Source organism: Eleutherodactylus coqui, chromosome 3 (genome assembly GCF_035609145.1).
Source record: "Eleutherodactylus coqui strain aEleCoq1 chromosome 3, aEleCoq1.hap1, whole genome shotgun sequence".
Taxonomy (NCBI): Eukaryota; Metazoa; Chordata; class Amphibia; order Anura; family Eleutherodactylidae; genus Eleutherodactylus; species Eleutherodactylus coqui.
Genome location: NC_089839.1, coordinates 174,940,690 through 174,963,634, shown reverse-complemented (window position 1 = coordinate 174,963,634; position 22,945 = coordinate 174,940,690). Strand labels below are relative to the sequence as shown.

General features: G+C 44.5%; 1 protein-coding gene across 14 annotated transcripts in view; it reads right to left on the bottom strand.

The window, feature by feature from the left end:
* FLNB (filamin B) overlaps window positions 1-19,890 on the bottom strand; it is a 190,117-nt gene extending 170,227 nt beyond the window's left edge. For 13 of the 14 annotated variants that reach the window (XM_066596588.1, XM_066596587.1, XM_066596575.1 and 10 more), the window contains exon 1: window positions 19,552-19,890. In XM_066596588.1, coding sequence (XP_066452685.1) covers window positions 19,552-19,843 — 292 coding nt within the window. In that variant the 5' untranslated portion in view covers window positions 19,844-19,890. The remainder of the gene's footprint in view (window positions 1-19,551) is intronic. The other variant, XM_066596586.1, reaches the window with a different exon arrangement.
* Window positions 19,891-22,945: the final 3,055 nt, after the last annotated feature.

The following is a 22,945-nucleotide window of genomic DNA, read 5'->3' as shown; positions in this document are numbered from 1 at the left end:
AAACATAATTTACTCCAAATCCTTAGAGGAGGAGGAAGAGGAAATAGCGGGGGAAGAAGGGGAGGAGGAGAAGAGTTTTCCCAAGAAGCCATGTTTAACCGACTGGGCACAGGAATGACTAGGCAATTCCGGAACAAGATTGCTCAATAATAGGGGCAGCCTTGCCGCGAATACTTGCGGACCTCTATGGGAAGAGATTTCCGCTGCGGAACACAGGTGGAAGAGATGCTTTGAAGCTTTCCCGTTGTGGAAATCTCACAGAAATTCCATGCGGACTCGCTGTGGACATTCCACGACCGTTCCATCCCGTGGAAACCCAGCCTTAGAATGTATCATTTCCCATGACAGACCAATATTACAGAAGGCTAGCTCTGTTCAGATCCCGTTAATTCTGGATTACAAGGAGTTTCCCAGTATCATCACATACACGTACCTTCTGTTCTACACACGACTGCTTGTAATACTATACGAGATGCTATAAAGCCTAATGAATGCTGCAAATAGCTGCACATAACCCCTGGCAACTAATTAAGTAATGCCACCGTAGACTGTCTGCAAGACATTGGGATAATGAGACCGCATCACGCGAGATCGCTGACTAAGTCATTAAACCCATCAGAACTTGCAGACAGACACCCAGGAAAGCCCCTCAGCTTCCCAATTCAAGCATATTGGAAAGTTTGCTGGTAAAACCTCTCATGACAAGAGCAGACTTGTAAGGAAGTCATTGAAATGCTTCAGTGCAGTGTAAGTCACTAATGATGGTTTTATATATATTACATACTGTAAAATAAGTTGATTACAATACAAAAGGGAGTTTCTGGGACCTGATAAAGTAGTTAGACGCGGCCAAGATGTGCTGGAACAAGCAATTTGGGTAATAAAAGATGAAGATATAGGGAAAAGCAGATAGTACAGGGTGTCTCAACAGTATGGAAACACCCATATAGGATGATAACAGTTTGGCAGATTGGGATTCAGTTTACAATACAAGCTGCAGGGGGAAGGAGGGAAGGGGGACCCGTTCCACTACCATGCTGGTCACAGCCCTTTTACATTTCAACATATTGCGTTCAACTGAATTTTTCAAAATAGGGAGGCATGTCATATCAAACCAGCAGCGAATTTCACCCAAAACACAATGGTGGGCTTTACTTTAACATAAAGTTATTTGTTCTCAAGTGAACAGTGATTTTTGCAATTGCCTTCCCCGGTCATCTTTCACCCCCCCCCCCCCCCTCATTTTTCCAATCTCGGAAGGATGGAAGGGCAAAGTCAACCTTGAGCCGGCTACCTGAAACCAAGCAGAGATTGAACCTGCAACCCTTTGTTGCGAATGAGAGCTTAGGACTGCATCCCTGTTGCCTTAAAGGGGTTGTCTCACGGCAGCAAGTGGGGTTATACACTTCTGTATGGCCATATTAATGCACTTTGTAATGTACATCGTGCATTAAATATGAGCCATACAGAAGTTATTCACTTACCCCCTCCGGTGCTGGCGTCCCCGTCACCATGGATCCGTCTAATTCTGATGTCTTCTTGCTTTTTTAGACGCGCTTGCGCTGTGCGGTCTTCTTCCTGGTGAGTGGGGCCGCTTGTGCCAGAGAGCTGGTCCTCGTAGCTCCGTCACGTGTGCCGCTTCCAGCCAATCAGGAGGCTGGAATTGGCAATGGACCGCACAGAGCCCACGGTGCACCATGGGAGAAGACACGCGGTGCATCGTGGGTGAAGATCCTGGCGGCCATCTTGGTGAAGGAAGAAGGAAGACGTCGCAGAATGGGGATTTGGGCAAGTAATAATTTTTTTTTTCTTCTTTTAACACATCCTTTGGGGTTGTCCTGCGCCGAACGGGGGGCCTATGGGGAAAAAAAACCAAAAGCCGTTTCGACGCAAGACAACACCTTTAACACTCTGTGCCACACGGGGCTCAATTCAGTAAGAGCCCACATTGTAGCACTTGTGATCTGCCTCAAGAATGTGGCGTTAGTCGTGCCTCTTACAGCACATGCTCTATGGATAAAGTGGCACTCTTACAAACAGCAGATGCTGCAACATCTGACAGGACGATCTCAACACTCTACTCCAGATAACGCCATTATTCCCATTGCCTGTAGGAAAGAATCACTGTTAACATGAGATCGAATAAAGTCATGTTAAAATTAAGCACACCATTGTTTCTCTGGCGATATAGCACACACATACCTTCCCATTGGAAAAAGAAATTCAAGATAACTGCATTCAAAATGGCCATCATTTTGGCGGCATAGCCTAAAACGCATTCTACGTCCCCCACATCCTATATATGCAAAATAATCAGCATATGCCTAACAGTTTTCAAATTTTGAAACACCCGGTAGAATAACCCAAGCTACAAGCTAACCAAAAGCTGGCATATAACATTTAGATTAAATGCATCAGGAACTATAAAATCAATAGATCTGTATTACTCCTTCATTCCATTCACACCACATATACTGCACACCAGTCTATTAAATAGAACTAAAGAAGAGTCTGCTGGCTAAACAAGACGGCTGAACAAATGTCTACGTCTCCTGCACAGACAAGCACTTTGCGCAGATTTCTGTTTTGTACATTTGGGAAACAGATCACCGTCAAGGAAATGTGATTTTTATGACAGATTGTTAGCACAGTATTATACGGCCCGAGTTTCTCGTACATGAGAAGAGTCAAACAAGTTCACTAAATAGATGGGAGCAGTATGGATTTAAGATCTGGCCTGAAACTACGGAAGTCCTCAGTGCCTTCTATACAGAGTACTAATCATCTGAACACCCCATACTGTGCGCTACACATACTCCCTCCTGGGGATACAGGAGAAAAAGGTGTTTTGTGAATGGTTGTAGCACAGACTCAAAAATAGCTGTGTGGTATAACACTACTAAAGTGCTGAAACCAGACAGCATATGCCACAGACTAAGCCATCCACCCAACGCCCTTCCCAGGACCCTACATCCTGCAGCAGTAAGGAAATTCACCCACACAGCCATCTAGTATTAAGAAAGGTGGGTGGGAAGCCTTAAATGCCCCTGAATGGGCACCTTTACTCATCACTTCGATTTCCTCAGTCTACACCCCAGCTCTGGTATCTCATTTAGGAGCTTTTCACTGTGTGTCAAGGGTTCATGAATTTCTGACCCAAAAGTATGGAGTAATCCGCAGGACTGCTTTGACCGTAGTTGAGGGGAACATACATCATAGTTGGACGATACATGGGTGGATTACATAACCATTAGGGGTAGTCCCTGAAGGTCCACAGCCAGGAGAGCCTACATCCCTAGTAAGATGCATTAAAGGGGTATTCTGAGCTTTTACAATTACTTATCTCCAGGATAGGTCACAAGTAGTTGATCAATGGCAGTCCACAGCTCAGGATCCCCACCGATCAGCTGATTCTCGGACACCTTGTCAGCTCAGTGTAGTGGGTGGTTTCACTCACACTGAAATCAGAAGTAAAGATGCCTCCTATTACACTTCTCACTCGAAATGAGGAGCTGAAAGTCTGGCAGCGGGCCAGACAGTTAAAAAATAAGTAAAACTACTACAAAGTACCCCCACAGCCAAATGTTAGCTGCAGGTCAAAATAGTGCCATTTAAATCTTTTTGCAATTTTGCTTTTGGCCTAAAGTGTCCCCCCCCCCCCCTTTTCCCCAAAATGCAGCAAGCCTGGGAAGATGGGGGTGGAGACAAAGAAAAGAACAAAAAAATAAAGTCGGAAATAAGCCTGCTGTGATTAATCTGTGTCCAGGAGTCTGGGAGATGTAATTCCACAACAGCAGATAAGACACAGCCCTCACAAGTCATCACATCGGTGTCGAAAACATCAACAAATCGCACATGGCAGACGTTTCATTGCAGTCTCCAAAATTCGCATACTAAACCACTCAAACCATAATTAGCTGATTAAAGGACCTGGTTATTAGACTGTAGTATACGATGACATCACAACGGCCCCTGCTTTCTGGGGTTTTCAATTTTTTTTCGGGGGGGGGGCGGCGAGAGGGAGAGAACGAGCGAGTCATCATATTCTCTTGATAAAATAGGAAGTCTGGCAATGTTAGGAGCCATTAAAAAAGATGAACATTTAGCTCTAGGAAAACACATGTTGACCACATCACTGAATGTCTGTAACAATAGAAACTTTGATCCCTCGATGACTAAGAAGATTCCAATGTAGCCAAATCCAAGTTAGAGTGGACACTTTCCAAGTACTGAGGAGCTGGGGACTATTACTTAGAGAACAGGCTCTCAAGGTCTCATCGGGTTGTGATTTCCAGTGAATGCTGGTCACCACTTTTCTCCCAACATTCAATACTGCAAAATAATTCACATTTTTCCCCTTTTTTATACCAACGCAGAAGATAATGCATCACTTCTAAAGTTCACACATTTATTTGGTGTTGATTTTTTGCAGTGGAAAAGTCCACAAAGCATTCTTCCACTTCAGAAGACACCCGATTTTGGCAGCAGAAGCCATGCTTGGCCTGTGATGGTGCTTTAGGAGAAGGCAATATTTGCTTCTGGGTTCTTGCACAGATTACAGCGGATCCATGGAGGCCCAGAACACCTTAGAACCAGCTTTTTGGACAATTCTAACATAAAAAGGGTTGCACACAGTAGATAACCCCATTTCTCCTTCAGAGGTTCCCTTACCATGAATTAGACAAACTGGGCATAAGTCATTAGTATCAGATGTGGAGGTCTGCCATTTAGGACCCCTGCCAATCAGCAGTTTGAGCACTGTGCCCTCTTTGCAGCATACAGAGCACAGTGCCAAACATTTTATAGCAGTGGTGCCTAGTATACAGCGCTGCTTGAAAGTTTTTGAATCCTTCAAAAATTTAATATTTCTGCCTATACTTAACCTAAAACTACATCAGGTTTTCACACAAGTCCTAAAAAGTAGATAAAAAGCTAAACCAAAACAAGCGAGTCAAAAATATCAGATTAGGTCATTTGCAGAAGATGATTCAATATCACATGTCTGAACCTTTGCTTCTAGTATCTGGTGTGCTCATCTTGTGCCGCAATAACTGCATCAAAAGGTTTCTGGCAGCTGTTGATTAGTCCTGCACATCAGCTTGGAGGAACGTTAGCCCATTTCTCCATCCCAAACCGCTGCAGCCGTTATGTTGGTGGGTTTCCTCCCATGAACTGCTCACTTCAGGTCCTTCCACAACATTTCTATTGGATTAAGGTCAAGACTGGCTTTCCAAAATTTTTAGCTTTTTTTGTAGAACGACTTGTGCGCCTTGGGTCATTGTCCCACTGCATGACCAATGTTCTCTTTGAGAGTCAGCTCACGGACAGATGCCCCGACAGGTTCTTTTGGAATTTGCTGGTATAATGCAATGATGGCTAGCAGTCCTGGCCAGATGCAGCTAAACAGGTCCAAACCATGGCAGACCATCACAGATGGTAGGAGTTTTTTTGCGAGCGTGCTGGGTTTCTGTTTCAAACAAAAAACTTAGAGACAAAAGGTGCTTTTTGAGCTCACCTGTCGACAAAATATCGTTCTAGTTTTCTGGTTTGTCCAGGTGATCTTTAGCAAATTTTGTCTTGAAGATCAGACGGCCTCTGCTTGAAATCCTGGCATACACACCATTGTAGTTCAGCGTCATTCAGATTGTGGACTCATGAATACTAACATTAGCCAACGTGAGAAAGGCCTTTAATTGCTCAGTAGCGTTTCCCCAAGAGGTCATGTTTTCAGAATATCCTATAGTAAGAACATTTGTGGAAATATCTGAGGCACCGACCATAATTACATCACTGAGAAAATCCTGAAGATACGAACTACTGGGGTGCCTTCAGGACTGGAGTTGGGAAACAAAGGCTTTAGAGGTTACCTTGGGTTCCTTTATGGCCCTGCAGAGTATTATACGCCTGCCACTTAGACATGCAATAGTGGATAGAGAACCAAATCAGTCAGTCAAAAGATAGACTTAGTTATTTGAGAAAAACTATCTACTTATCCAGGAAAACAGGTAATTAGTATTTTAGTCCCAAAATGTTGAATAAGACAGATGGAAATGACTTCAGATCAAATGTTACATTTTTGCTGCTCTCGTAGAGGCAGGAAGCAGTCTGCATAGAATATTGATTTACACCTGGAATATCATGTTAAGACGTCGCCGACAACTTCCTTACTTAAGAATTATAATAGTTCAGCAGAGTTTTACAGGAAAACCATCTGGATGCAGTAATTTAAGGGCACATACCATATATCAGATGCGCCTGTCTACAAAGTACGATTTGCTTCAAGGTTAGTGAAATCTTTCGAGTTCCACATAAATTCGTATGAAGTCATCATATTACTAGAGTTGTTGTAATTAGACTTGGTGCAGGTTAACACCTTATTCTGGATGACATAAGAGGAGGCAAGGAACCACCACGGCGGAGCAACACTTCTCTCAAAAGTTGGATCTCAAATAATGCAGTTGTCGCATGGCTAAAAAGACAAAAACTGCAGCAAGGAATGATGAGCGGCCTTAGGAGAAGTTACCCTTGACTAGTCCCAGTGGCACAGAGCCACCATCAAGACAATAGTTTAAAGGAGCTGCCTGGTTACAGCTGAAGGTTTAAAAGCCAGACCAAATCAGTTAAAGACAAATGGGTACTTGCCCTCCTCACCCCCGTGATTCACCCGGTCTCTGCAGAAAGTAGTAACCGCCACCTGCCAGTCAGAAGCCACAGCATCACTATTCATAAGTCCCGGCATCATGATGCCCAGGATGTGATCGCTGTCACATGACTTCCACTGTCGGGTGAACCACTGGGCGGCAGCAATAGATTGCCGGGTCTGAGGAGGGCAAGCACACAGTCTTATTTTAACTGATTTTAAAACCTTATTTTGGAACGGAGAACCCCTTTAGGCTGGGTTCACACAGGGCGGATTTGCTACGGTTTTGCCGCTGCATATCTGCACTGCGGCAAAACCGCTGCGTTTGCAGTGCAATGCAGCACAAATGAGATTTGCCAAAAAGCTGTTCTCACAGGACGGATTTTTTCCGCACAGCCGCAGTGCGGAAAAGCAACTGCGTCGCGGTTTTAAAAGATGCAGCATGTTCATTCTTTGGACTTTTCCGCAGCGCTTTTTTGTCCATAGACCTCTATGGACGCAGCCAAAACCGCACCAAATACACGACAAAAAGTAAAAAGGTGCTGCGGGGGAAAAAAAACAAACAAAAAAAAAAAACACGCTTGCGGATTTTTCAGCACGAAAAGCCACAGCAAAATCTGCAAGCCCAAATTAACCTTTGAAGCGGCTTTGCCACAGAAGCAGTTCTTCTGCGGCAAAACCGCAACAGAAAAACCGCAGCAAATCCGCCCTATGTGAACCCAGCCATAATCTTCCCAACATAAGCCGTAAATATTTGGAAAGTAGGAGCCAACCAACTCACTGATTTTCTACACTACTCAAACCCCCGCAAGCAAACAAGTGCAACGTAAGTCACATGTCCACTAGGCTGCATTACACTCACCCATGTAAACAGCCTTATCAGAAGGAGGGGAAAAAAACAAAACAAAAAAAAAAAAACACGTACATTGATGAATATTTGTGATATTGGGCTCTTCGTTAATAGGTGGGCCCTGTTTTTACAGATAATCTGTAGCCCTTAAGTCACAAGGTACTGTATAAGCCCACTAATGCTGGATAGGGAATTTACTGAATATATTCGTAAAGTTCAATTCAGACACACAATTATCCAATCAGTAACAGATTTGGCGTTTCTCAGGACCGATGGAATAAAGGGCACAAAACGATTCTATTATTTACACTAGTCAGATCTATCAAGTAAATTCTACGTCAAGGATGGAAAGTCCATAACTTCTGTATGTGGAAGTAGGGGGCGCTACATTTGCTTTATGATTAGCCTGGTGAATTTACCCAACCCATTATAATGGCATTGGCAATGAAAACAAACACGCCCGCCGTTTCCCAGAACCAGTCCTGTCTAGTTTGATTTGCCCTTGTATATCAGGGAATGGCCCATTAATCACCAGTTCGGCATGCTCCAACGGACCAAGAGATTCCCGGGTTTTTCTTCTTACTTAGTAATAAGGGTGTGAAGACAACTGGGTCTTCTCCAGACACAAGAAAAAGGGAAGTTGTTTTTCAGAAGCAAAATGTTAAAAGGTTTCTGTCAGTGAAATACTTCACCTACCACACCCTGCAGCTCATGTTTATGAGGAGAACAGAGTTTAGGTGAGATCATTCCTGGCAGAGAAGCTAGTCAATGATACACGTCAGGGGAAGGGAGACTTGGAACAACTCCTTAACCATACGGGTGTCCATGAAGGTTCCAAAACATGACTTTTTATATGAATTCCCTAGACAGTGCAGCGTAGGCTTTAGTGTTAGGTCTCCAGTTACTTGCTTCGTTGTCTTATTTGGCATGTGTATTATGCTACTAGAATCAGAGTGGTAGAGTTGGAAGGGACCTCCAGGGTCAGGCAACTAGGATCTGTCAGTCACTAAGTTAGGCCGCCTGCACACGAGCGTTCCGGATTCCACTAGCGGATTTTCACGCGCGTATGGTACCTAAATGTGCTTGCGGATAGGTGCGGATGCGTGAAAAATCACGCGCGGATATACGCGGATGTGTTGCAGAAAAAAACGCGCAGAAAAATCCGGAAGACACCCTTATTGTAAACCCAACCCCTAGAGAACTGCCCATTCCCTGGAAAACAGCTTAAAAACCAACACCCAGACTCCGTTTTGTCCCTCTTGCTTGTGCGAGCACCGTTAAATTATTCTGGCAACATGCTTTCACCCGGTGAGCAGATGTCTTTGTGGGCATGGTTGATCCATGTCACTTTTTTCAGACGTAATATAAAAATACTATATAAGTTTGGTAACGTAGTAATCGTACTGACCCATAGAATAAAAATATCGGGACGTTTTTGTTGCACTTTGCGCGCTGCAGAAACAGGATGCACCGAAAGATGGTGGAAAGTCTTTTTTTTTCTCTCCGATTACAATTTTTAAAGGTTTTTCAGTAAATTATATGGTACAATAAATAGTGCCATTGCAAAATACAACTCGTCCCACAAAAAAATAACAAGCCCTTATACAGCGACGTTGATGGATAAATAAAGGAACTACGATTTTTTAGGGAGTAGGGGGAAAAAAAGGAAAAAAGAAAAAAAGCTCCGTCACTAAGGGGTTAAAAGTGGGGATGGAAAAAAGCACAATAAAAACAAAAGTAAAACTGCTTGGCCACTAAGGGGTTAAAATGAAAAAAAAAGTACATTTGACGCAATAGCGAATACTCACGCAAGTTCTTCTGTTCTGCTTCTACTGCGTTCGTCCACGCATCCCCATAAACCTGCGCGGACAGTAGACGCCAGAATTGTTCCTTTCTGTTCTTTTCGAGGTATTCTGGGGAGTTACTGTCCCATAGGCTGGGGAAGTCCTGCATGATTGCCACAAGTTTCCCCATGTCGATCATTATGGCTTGTGGCAGGCTGGTGTCTGCTGGCTGCTCTCTGGTAGATGAGGGGACTGAAAGGACAGATCTGCAGTTGAAATGTGCCTGTGAAGCTCTGTGCTGTGTGTTGGGACGCCTCCTACCATGCCTACTTCCTGTAGTCATAGCAACCAGTGACTCCATCCGCAGCTGCACTGCGGATGTACTGCGTGAAAAAACGCACCCATTCACTTGTATTGGAGGCTTCACGCGCATGATCCGACCAAAATTAGAACAGGTCGCAGATTTTTTCACGCGCGTGAAAAAACGCGATACACATCCGTCCGTCTGGGGACAACTGCGGATCCTCATAGGAGTATATTGGCTGCGGTCTGGGGCGGATTATGTGCCTAAAATCACGCGCTTGAAATTCTGTTCGTGTGCAGGCACCCTTACAGTCCATTTTATTTTGGAATTCTGACCCTTCCTTTAGGTTCAATAGACATGTTGAAGGTATTCAGTCTAAACTGGGGATATAAAGTCATTGTAGATCCTTATAGTTACATACATCAGGTGAAGGTTTTCCATTATGGCCTGCTGCACTACAATGTACAGATGGTCCCACTATATTGGGATGGCATTCGTATACCACAGAGTTATACACACATGTAACACTAAGGCTGGTCCCACACAAGCGTTCAGAAAACGCAGTGGCATTTAATGGAGTTTTCTAATGCCTTCTTACATCATTTAACTATTACTGTTATAGATGATGAGGGGTGTTTAAAAAAAAATAAATACAAAATTACGGTGTTCGAAACGCTCTGTTTGAGCTCTAGTCTGCGAGGCCCATTGAGATCAATGGTGGTGTAATGCTGTGCTAATCATGGTATAAAGCGGTGTGAGGGCAGCCTAACGCTAGTTGCATTGTAGCCATGAGTGCGAGTTGTGCCTGAAAGCCTCCGGTGTAACTCGCATCCGACAAGTCCGTGTGTTGTCCGGTTTACACAGAGGCAGTAGACCGACGTGTACTCTGTGAAACGGACAATAGGACGTGCCATCTGGACCATTGGTCTGCGGGAAAACACACTAATGTGCCTGTCCTCATAGGCATAAGATAGTGCCGTCCACTGATAAGCATGGAGAGCACACAGCCCAGAATACGGTCATACATTACGACAATCAGATACATTTGGAACCTGTTTGTTTCTGTTCATTCTGAATTAAAAGGACTTTAAAAGTTCTAGCAGAAGATTTCCACAACAAAATCCACACACCTTTGTTACAGATTCAGGTAATTTTACTCCGTGCAATGAATGAAATCCGTCGCTTTTCTACGACAACATTCCACGGATTTGAATATCAGTGACAATCATTTTCCTCTGCAGAGAGTGAACAGGGTTTGTTACACCCCACCTATATTCTGCAGTCCGCAGCAGAAGTCCGGCAACGATTCCACTGCGTGTAAACCAATCCTTCTCGTATTCTTATTTTATAAACTGTCCCACATTATTAGCGATCCAATCCGTAATACAACAATCACTTTTACCTCATAAGAACTGTACAGACACCAGAATCACGTTGGACATTTCTTATGCATTTCCTTTCATAAACAACCGATTGGAAGTTCCAGTCTTTGTATTGAGAAAATATTTGGATTTACTGCAGCCTGGCAGGTTGGTTGCAGGCGGCTCTCGCCTCCTCGCAGGTCTCCATAGCAATTATTGTGGGTGTTTATCAAAAACAAACACTATATACACAGATTTAGGAGAAAATGTTAAATTCCACATAGACAAGCCTGTGACTAATGACTATTTTCCGAAGACCGGAAACAGTAATCCATCTGCTGTCCCGGGACGTAGGACGACTGCACAGAAAGGATCTTTCCCGCGTTTAGTTTGTTATAAATGTTTCTTCAGCGTGAAATCTGAAGTCTAGTTTCCCTACTATATTCGCCCATCATGATGATGTGTCAGTTAACTAGCACCAAGCAAAAAAGTGAAGTTCTGCTCTGGTTTCTGTGGGTTGCATCTGGTATTGCAACTCATCCCGATTAGTGGCTTATTCACACAAACCAGTTTTGTGCCAGGCACACATTAAATTCACTCTATTGGATGGATTTAATCGCAGGAGTGACTTTTTTGAAGATAAACGTTTGCAGCACTGGTATACCATGCGATATGCATGCGAGTGCAATGCAATTTATCCCACTAAAGTCTATGGGAAACTTTTGTGACCCTTTTCCACACAAAGATTACAATTTTAATCAGTGAAAGGGCAGGGTGACACAAGCATAATGTAATCACACATTAAGTACATGCGTATAATACGTGGTGAATGGATCCAATGAAAAGCACATCGGTTTTCACTTATGCATTCATAGTCTCGTATCTACATGGCGTATAATATGCACAGACAGCGCTTTTTATTTTACCATGTAACTAACACACAATAATAGAGTCCTATTGTGTTGCCATTTTCATGCGCGTTTTTTAAAAAAAGGCCCGTTTTGTTCCTGCTCAGCACTTCCTGCCTCCCCCCTTCCCCAACCCCATGTTGTCCCCAGAGAAACCTACATTAAAAACGTATCACACACACAAATTGCATGACGTGATTGCGATGTGTTTAGCGCTCCCATGAGAAGTACACCTGTGTCTTGACAGGAACGGGAGTCAGGAACGCCATTGTTTCTCTTTAGGGAGAGCACCTAGAAGGTGAGTAGGTGAGGAGACTTAAGGCCATGCATGTTCCTCTGGGTAATATGCAAATAATGGAGATAGAACAATACCTCTGCAGCACCACCGCCTATTGCAGGGCAGCATTCCTGCAAGTCAATGTTAGACTTGTATAGTCTAACATGGACTTGCAGGAATGCTACTTTCCAATAGGTGGCGCTGCAGAGGTATTTAAGCTCCCTTATTGGCTTGGGAGATCACAGCAAGGGCCCTTTTACACAGAATGTTAGCTTTGTTTCCCCTGATCCAGTGATCAACGCCGCCAGCGACTGAAAAAACGAATAATTATTTCACTTTATCATTCGATGCTCAGTGTCTGCAGGCATAAAAGTCAAGTGAGAAATCGGCCCAGTAAACAGGCAGTTCTTCATTTATAAACTACTGCCTGTTTACTGGGAATGGCGTGCGGTCGGAAGCGATCTCCTGTTCACTCCGCCCCCATTCACTAAATCATTATTGCTCCTGTGCAGAAGCAGAGGAGCGACAACCCCAAAAGACCCTTAGCAACTGCCACTCATCTTTTGAGTAGATTCAGGAGGCTCCCCAGACATATTTAAAGGTCAGCCGTTCCCAAGGTCAGTTTTTTTTTTGTTTTTTTTTAACCCCAGCAAAGGGCAGATAAGGCTATAAAATAAAAGGGGGAGAGGACCCACTAGTTCTCACCATTTTAATGTCCCGGTGCTACAGTGGAATCACTCAATTCTCACCACACCAGTTCTGAAAAATCCTGCAGTGATGATGCCATCATTCAGGAGACCACTGCAGCCAGTCATTGACCTCAGTGGTCATGTGTTGTTGATGCACACCTGACTACAGTGGTCACATGACCAATAAATGGTACATCACCATTGTATAAACTTCTGGGACCAAATGAGGTGCATCAGCTAGAGGGATCTTAAAAAGCAAATCTAGGCATTTTTCTTTGCTTAATACCTTACAGTATGTGCCAGGGTAAAAAGAAAAATCTTATGGTGACCCTTTAAGTTTTTCCTACCAGTGCAGTAGGAGTCACAGGTGCCCATGACCGACATACAATGTACCATCTTTCTGTGTACTGGGATGTCAGGAAAAAATGGGAAAAAAAAAAACGTTATACGAAATGTAAAATAAGTTTTGTTAAACTTCATAAGTTTCTCAAGCCTAAAAGCAGAAGCAGCAGTTTACACAGTAGCACTATAAAGTGTCGTTCGTTACATTGTGTCGCTGCGGGAGAGTTGTTGGTATGTTAGGAATTTCTAAGTTCAAATATTTCCCCAACATTAGTTACATTTTACCAGTGACAAGAGGAAGAACTGCTTGTACAGTGTCATGTTTAGGAACACAGTGACATTTGGTGGGACCCTGAACGAGAACAAGTTTAGAAGTACTTAGGATTCAGCCAACATCAGAAAACAGGTCAGGCAGCCCTGGGACTGCAGCAGTGACGTCACGCCAGGACCGGTGACATCACAACATGTCATATCATCCAGTTAATTAGCTCAGTGTAAAAGGCAAAATAAGGTTTTCCATTAACAGCTTAAGCCAAGGTTCCCTCCAGGGCCCATTTGCAAATGTCCGCTGATACGTCCAATATTATAATATGGGCTTTAACTCGTCTTACCAATTTAGTAACAGCGAGTGTCTATTCACCATGGAGAGTTTTGATGCCCAAGGCTATGTGCACACAAACATGAATCTCACACACGTTTTGTGCGTTGCGAGACGTGCAACTACGAACTCCATTCTTTTAAATTGAGTTCATAGTTGTACGGTAAAGAAAAGAAAAAAAAAATACGCTGCATGACCAATTTTTTTTTTGCATCCCTCGGAACACATGACCCATTCATTTTAATGGGACGCCGTATGAAAAACGCTTTGCATCCATGGGTAAAACACAAGTTGACAAGCACAATATCGCTCTTACCTGTATGAAGGTAGTCTTAGGGTACGTTTACATCAAGCAGAAACGCTGCAGAATTTCTACAGCAAATTCCGCAGCACTTCCGGATTCAAAACCGTTAAAATCCACTCCACTGGGTGAATTTTGACTCAAAATAAACTGCATATCCACAGCCGATTTCAGAACATCCAGCGCTCCTCACCTCTGAAGCCTTTGCGCTGTCAGCGCTCCCCAGCACCCACTGGCCTGTAGGGAGCACAGGTCTGCTAATCAGGTAATGCCACTTCTGCATCAGCAATGCTGCACTCACTACTGGCCGGCAGAGAACACTGACCGCGCAAAAATTTAAAGCCCATTTACACGGAGCGATGATCGCTCAAATCACTAAAAAGCGATCGCTTGAGTGATCACTGTCTAAACGCATGACCATCGCGCACTTTCCGTGCATTGCTAGCTGATCGTTAAATTCAGGCCCAACTAAAAATAGTCATTCAGCCCTATCAGTTGTCCACGGGGAGTGCTGATAGCATTGTTTCCCGTTGGAGAACAAAGAAACCGAATGCAGATGAGAGCCCTTGGGCTATTAACTGCATTCAGCGATGGCTTTATTTGCACACTTAATTGCTCGTAAGTAGCTATTTAATAGTTTATGCAAAATGATCGCTCAAAGCTGACATCACTGTGTAAAGCGAGTTGTAAACGAGTTGCTGAATGTCCCATTTTTTTGTGTTCCTCGGAATGCCTTGCCCATTGCTTTCAATGGGACCTTAAAGCCATTGCATGATGTGATGTGCATGCGAGTGTCCCACTAAAATCAATAGGAAACACTTGTGATCCTCTAACGTGCATTAAACACAATGATGTGTCAAACAAGGCACTTCTGCATGAACAACGCCTCGCATCCGCAGGTAAAAATGCAGGTTGATGAGTGTTCTTTTTTCCTTTGATTGAATTCATTTTAGCCCTCAGTGGCGGGGATCTTTTTTCCTATGTTGGCGAGTGTAAAACCAGACTGAAAAGCTCAGCCAGATATTGCGCTCGCCTGTGTGAATGTAGCCTTATTTGCACAATTGTGCCATAAGAGGCCTAAAGACCCTTTCACATGGAACGATTAGTGTTCAAAAAACATAAAATAAAAAAAGTTGTTCAAACAAACGAGTCATTCATCACTGGGTTGTCGGCTGCATTTAGACTGAATGATAAAGTGTTCACTCTTCATTTTACGGAGGCGTATAAGTAATCGTTGGCTTGTTCGGTTTACACAGCGCTCAGCCAGTCACTTGTACAGTGATGGGAATGACTGAACGATTCTTCGTTTCAACGAGCCAACGATTTATCTGCCTATACAAAACAGAGAACTTGGCTTCTGTAACCGAACCCCAAGTTTGCACTCTTAGACTTTTTTAGTAACTAAGCCCCAGAGTTGTGAGATGCCGCATACAGCTGGCTGAAAGGAAGCATTCTTACAGAGTTTTCCTTTTGTTTCCACCAGTAGTACAGTTGTAAAAAGTGATTTCAGGGAAGGCATGCGCCATTGTGTCATGAGATCGCTTCACCTTAGCAGTGAACAGTGCTGTACGGTAGCAGCGGCTCGTTTCTACACCCACATTGTGCAGAGCAAAGTCCAGTAGGCCTACAGCAACTGCTCACATTACATGCTCTGCTAACACCGATCCAGCAGAAGAGAGTGTAGAGAAGCAGGGCACGGACCCTGAAGTAGGGGGTCAATGGTGGAGCTGGGAACCCTGCACATCTGTCATGTGTATGTAGCACCCTATAAGGGGCTTGTCCCAAGAAGTTAACTTCCCCCTACCCACAGGAAAGGGATGAGTATCTGATCGGTGGATATCAGACTGCTGTGACATCCATCAATTGGGAGAAATGAATAGAAAAGTGATGACGTGTGTGCCATAGTGCTCCATTCATGTCAATCATCACAGTTGTGTGGTGCGATGCGCACAAAACCTGCGTGAATATGAAATAAAATCTATTAAATGGATTTATTCACATGAACGATGCTGCAAGGAGTGGTGGGGGGGGGGGGATCCAGGATGTTCCATCTTTTGGAATGCACCTCTCATTGTTTTCAGTAGGACCTTACATGCCATGCGATGTGATGCTTCCCATTTAAAATCAATGGAATACACTTACAATGTTGACGCACATGAAACACACAAATCTAAGAATTGCAGCTTCAATGGCAAGAACGATATGAAGGCAGCCTAGGAATGCAGGAGGTTGTGCAGTACAATTACCCAGCAACCTCCGGCAGTTCACCGAAAATAACGGAACCGTAATGCTCACGTCTGGCCACCTCTCCATTCATCTCATTTGTTTCAGTGTCACCATAGTTGTGTTCCCATACTACTATATCCCTTTAAGCTGGACTCATAGGAGTATGAACGTTTACACCAAGCATCTGCAGCGTTTTTACTGTATTTCACACATGCAAAGAAAAAAATAATACAACAACTGCAGTCCAAACCATTGAAATGGCCAATTCATTCCATATGTCCCATTTACCTGCGCAAGCGCACTGTAAAATAGAACATGTTTTTTTCCCCGATGCATTTGCGCACACATAATACGCACTTGGGTTCTATTTATTGCATATTGCGCACAAGTTGTGTGTGCAAATACGCTACAAACAGTTGTGCGAAGCCGACCTTAGGATCCACTGTTAGTTCATACAACACTTCAATTTGTGGCTATGAGGAGTGTGCCGCCGACACCCGTTCACAGAAGGAACTTTGTTTTAGGCTTTATTTCACAAGGCCAAGAATCTCGCGTGAGATTTGTGCGTTGTGAGACGCATGTCCTATCTTTTTGAGTCACCCGTTGGTTTCAGTGGGACAGTTGAACAATACTGATCCTCCAATGTGGTTTTCAGCCGTGCCAGAGGATCACTACTTTACTGAAGTGATGGGAGGCATTTCACTAAAAAAAACAAACAAAAAAAAACAAAAACAAAAACAAAAAAAAAAACACCTCACAACACGGTAGCGAGCGCGATACTAGAGAGTTTCTTGGCCCGATCTTGGGCTCACCCGCGTGCAGGTAAGCTTTAGGTCTCTCACACCAGTTCAGGGTTTATCTGCTTCGTATCTGAAGGAGAGACACTAAGCCTTCCCGGCGGAAATCTCGCAGTTTGGCCGCAGCAAAAAAAAAAAAACGCGAGATTTCCTCTGGGAGAGGAGCTGCTTCAAAACCCGTGGCACTTAGCCGCGGGTTTTGAAGCGGCCCGGCCGCTCGCTCTTCCGCTGCGGCCAGCACTCCCATAGAGGAGAGCGCGGTCGCAGCGGAGGAAGAAAAAGAATGAGCATGCTGCGGCCGGCTAATTCACGCTGCAGTGTCGGCTTCTGCTGGCTTTGCTGCGGCGGATTTGCCGTCCTGTGTGGACAAGATTTCTGAGAAGTCTTGTCCACATGGCTGGCTAATCCCGGGATTAGCCGCCGCAGGCGGATTTGCCGCGGCGAAGTTCGGGACGGAATTTCCACGGCACATCCGCCATGTGTGAACCCAGCCTAAGGGTAAAGGTAACGCAGTCTGCAGCACTGTTTATCTGTACCAAAAAATAAACCTGATGGAATGGAGGGTGTTTTTTTGTTTTTTTAAACCCCATTGAAATCAAAGAGGGGGGGGGGGGGGGGCGTCAAAAGAAAAAAAAAAAAAAAAAAAACTGTTACTCTCTCCTCAAAAAACAGTAGTGAAGTGGAGAGCCCAGTCTTACTCTGATTGGTCACAACGATGTAGGCCAATTTTTTTGCCATCATTCACAAGGTTGTCATGTTGAACTTCGGCAGAGTTGGGAGGTTTTACTGTGTAACCCTTCACCAAGTCATGACGCATCACATTCTACAGTGCAGCTTTTTATGCCCACTTTGCTTCGGTCTGTGGATTTATGGTATTCCAAACATGATTTAAAATGTTGGTCTAGGAAGCAAAACAGCGATTTGCATGTCTTTTAAATAGGTAAACTGAAGAAAACTGCAGTCTGTTAAGTACAGCAGAGAGCGCCTGAACGTGAGCACACAGATACAGCAGAGTAACTTGTGTCAAAACTTGCTGCAATGAGTTAACACAACAAAAGCTATTGAAAAAACAAATTTAAAAAAAAGGATGCAAATACAGACTGCAGCACAGACCTTCAAAGTGTCAAGTTAAACGTTGCTACATTTGTGATTGTGAATAAGTGTAATTGCAATGTTACTTTAAATATCCACCAACAGATGCCGACCATGATATTAACACATTTATGTGAATAAGCCCCAAAACTTCAAAAAGTTTTGGAAACACTGACTGTTCACACACAAGCATTATTTTTTCTTGCACACACTTTGTGACCACTCACTTACACAGGACCGCTATTGCACTTGCATACCTGCTATTTCTTTTAATGCAAGTGCAAATTCAGTCGCATCATGCTCGCATGCAGTTCTTTTCATGAGAATACGATTTTTTATGTTTCCTACTTAAACAGAAACAAAAAAAAAAGTGCAATAGAAATTCTCTCTGTTTTTAAGTCGTAAAGTACATTGCAGTCGCGGAGCGGGGGGGGGGGGGGCAAAAAAAAATTAAAAAAAAAAATCAAAGGGCACGTTAGAAAGTGCACTGCTAGTCCGAGTTTCTTGGAGCGACATCGCGCTCACCTCTGCAAGTATGGTCTTAAGGGTGTATTCACGATTTTCACTCCCGGTTTCTGACCGATTGCGATTTGGTCAGATATCATGTGAGAAAACGACCAGCCAATTTAAATGATATAATTCATATTAACTATTGTTCTCTCGGACAGATGGTAAGGGATAAGACAAAGGGATTCATCTATTGGGCAATGGCGGTTTAGAGGATTGCCAGTTATTTCCTATGGCAGGCAAGAAGAAAAAGTTGCATTGCGCATGAATTTTTCTGCTAAACACATCCCAAAAAGTTTTTCAAAAATTACAATTTTTTTTAATTGCAGGTTTGCAATTACAATAGTCATCTGCGTTTCTTGACTCGATATCGCACTTGCGTACTTAAAAGCACACTTTGCCTTTAACATTCTTCCAAGCTTTCCTACAGCAGCACCTGCCGCGTACTTCTCCTCTGTCTTTGCACACAGGCCGCACCCTGCCTCACCTGCACACCGTGTGGGTGCACACACAAGCATACAGGAGAACCCAACCAAAAAAAAAGGTAGATACTTGTGGGTTTTCTTATAATTCCCAGCAGGGAAGAGTGTGAAAACAAACAGATTACACAGAAGAAGTGGAACAGAACAGGAGACAGGTGTGCAGTCAGGCCTGCCATGCACACCTGTCCAGGTGACTACCCGAGTACACCGACATGATGCAGAAGATAAAACCCTACTTTTTTTACAAAGTGACCCCCCTTGTTGATAACTGAACAAAAAGTTTTGGTGATTTCATCTCAATCTTCCTACTTAACCCCTTCAGGTAAGAGTAAAGGCAGCGCAAAAATGAATGGCCAAAGTGTCATTGGAGTGGCATCTCCCATTCATTCGTACCTATGGACACCAGCTTGATGTTCTCCTTCTCCAGGAACTCCAGGGCCACGGACACGTTCTCCAGCTGCATCTGGCTGAAGGTAGGTCTCTGGTGGTACTTGCGGTACATCCTCTTCTGGCTCAGCACCTCCAGCAGGGCGATCAGCCGCAGTCCATCGCTCAGGTCGGTCTGCAGGTTGCCGATCCTCTTGTTCACACACTTGAGGTGCTCGTTACACCAGCGGGTGAAGGTGTTCTGCTGGATCTTCTTCCAGGGGGCGTCCTCCGCCAGGTCCTTCTCGGTGACCGGCATGGTGCTCGGTGCTACGCGGGGAGCTGCTGTGGCAGAGTGTGCCGAGTGCGGCGCGACTACTTCTGCACATGTGCGGAGAACTCCTCCTCCTCCTTGTCAGGGGCTCGCTGGCTCGTCGGCGCCATCTGCTGGTCATGAGGAATGTTGGTTCTTCTTCCACTGGAGTGATTCCTATAGCAGGGGCTTCAGTCGGGTGTGTTCACACCTGGCTGATTTGCTGCGCTTACAGAAATACACAACAAAATGCAATTGCTGCAAAGTTTGGCGCTGATGCGCAGCAGAAGTTACCCATTTAATTTGGTGCTACACATGGGAGCAGTGGAGTAGCTATGGGAGGCACAGAGGTTACAGCTGCAACCCAGCCACTCACCACATGGGAGACCTGCACTCCTCTCACTTCTAAGCCCAATACACACTGGCGTATTTGCACTGCGGGATCCGGAGCGAGCGTTCGCCTCCGGATCCCGCACCAAATACTGCTCATAGACATGCTATGCAAAATGCTTTTCCCTGCCCACGAGCGAAATCAACTGCGATTTTCCGCTCGCGGGAGGAAAATCACAGCATGGCCTATACTAGTGCGAAGCCTCATGCGGACGGCTTCCTTTGCAGTCAATGGAAGCCATCTGTCCTGAGGCGAGGCGCCGCAGATCCGTGTCATTGCTGGCGGTACTCTCTGCACAGCGCATGTGCAGTGGAGCACCAGTCGGCACATACACAGAGCAGAGAGAAGACTACAAGACAGGTACGCGGGGGACACTGCAGGGGTACAGAGTCTGATTCCGCTGTGAGATCTCACAGCCGTAATCCGACATGGCCGCGTGTAGCGTACCTGTCCGGCATCTTCTTCTCCTGCGCGGATATGCTGGCCAGCGGGCCAGGGTACAGCTGCAGTAGGGATGACATAGCGCCGTCGCTATGGCAATGACGCGGCTCCTGCGGCTTTTCTGCAATGATGATTGCAGAATGGCTGCGGGACGGACGGCTTCCATTGATTTCAATGGAATCCGTCCATGTGTAGCCTGCACAAAATTGCCACATGCTGCGATTTTTTCCCCCCACGAGCGGAACATCGCAATCGATTTCTCCTCGTGGGCAGGAAATCGTGGATTGTCATAGCATGCTACGGGCTGGATTTGCAGCAGAATCCGGAGGCGGACGCCCGCTCCTGATTTCGCAATGCAAATCCTCCCGTGTGCAGGGCGCTTTAGGCCTCCTGCACACAGCAGAGCTGGATTCTGTATCCTGGAGCCCGCAGCGGAATCCAACCCTGACAGCAGTGGCGTCTGCGTGTACCTGGCATTTCTGTTCTTCATCTGTACTGCAGTACAGATGTTTTCTTTACCTGAGCCGTCGCTAGGTGACGACGTGGAATCCGCGACCTGTCCGCAATGTTAATTGCGGACAGGCTGCGGGTTGGATGGCTTCCATTGACTGAGCGGCATTTGCTGCGAGTCCACGGTTCAGACACACACCACGGATTCCTCAGCAAAAATCTGACCGTGTGCAGGCGGCCTTAATAAACACATCCTTCCCCGCACCTGCAGCACCTTAGGCTGGCTTCACAGAGACCTATTTGTGCTTGCAATATGGCATTCCGGAAGTGAAAAAAAAGATAGAACATGCTCCTTCTTTCTGTGTATTTGGGCACCAAAGACTCCCACAGAAGTCAATGGGAGGGGAGGGGGGTGCAACAGCATGCCCAATACGCAAGGAGTTGCGTGAAATACTGCGCAATTCCGCTGGAAAGAGAACACATCTGGAACTCATTAGACGAATTTAGCAGTACGTGTGTGTATCCTGCGTGCAAAAAAACATGACCAATGGGGAGCAAATATGGTAAAACACACTGACACACGCGCAGAAGCCTAGTGCATAACGCAATCCTCAGGATAGATCATCAACATCAGACTGGTGGGGTCTGATAAACTGTACAAACGACAAGTGATGAAAAGCTCAAGTCACAGTAAAATTAAATTAAAATGTAAAAATTAAATTTAAAAAAGGGTCTAACATTAAAATGTTAGAAAATATTTTTTTTTTAAATCAAAACGATAAAAAATCATAATTGATATAGCCGTGTAGACAAAAGTCTGAATAATTAAAATATTACATTATTTATCCCAAGAATATATAGAATGCCAAAATTGCGTAGAGTTTTTTGGACGCCACATCTCTACAAAATATTGAATAAAATGTGATTAAAAATTTGTATGTACCCCGAAAGGGTCCTAATAAAAATTACAGCTCGCTGCACAAAAAGCAAGCCATCACACATGGACAGAAAAATAACACAATTAGAGGTGTCAGAATATGGCGATGGAGATACATTTTTGTTTAAAAAAAATGTTTACATTTCAAAAGTAGTGAAACATAAAATACCTAACTATATAAAAAATACAACTCGTCCCACAAAAAACAAGCCTTCATGCAGTTTTATTGGGGGAAAAAAAAAAGTTATGGCTCTTGGATGGCGGGGGCAAAGAAACAATACTAGATAAACAAAAATCTCTGGTCTTGAAAGGGTTACATTTTTCAAAATGCCATCAAAAACACTTGTAGACATAAAAGCCCCATGGTGTTCTTTTTACAAGCATTTAGGCTAACTTTACATGGGCGAGCACGGTATGAGGCTGTGCATCAGGGCCCAATATCGCGCTCGCCAGCATGCGATTTCCCCAGGGATGCGAGGTGTTTATATATCAAAACCACCTCGCATCACTTGAGGGAACTACTGATCCTTCACCACGGCAGAGGATCGCAGAGTGTCTACCATTATTTTCAATGAGGAGATCTCGCTGCTGCCAGCCCCACTGAAAACAATGGCGATGCAAGGGCATGCCCAAAAATAGGACATGCCGCGATTAGTTTCTCGCATCGGGAAAAATTGCTCATGTTTATGACCCCATTCAAATCTTGTGTGATTATCTTGGCCTTAAAGATACTGAAATAATGTGTGCCTGTTTGTGTATGTGTAATGCTTATGAAGCTTTAGGCCCAATGCACGTGGGCGTATTTGCACTGCAGAATCCAGAGTGGGCGTCCGCCTCCGGATTTCGCAGCAAATGCTGCCCATAACATGCTATGGAAAATCACTTTTCC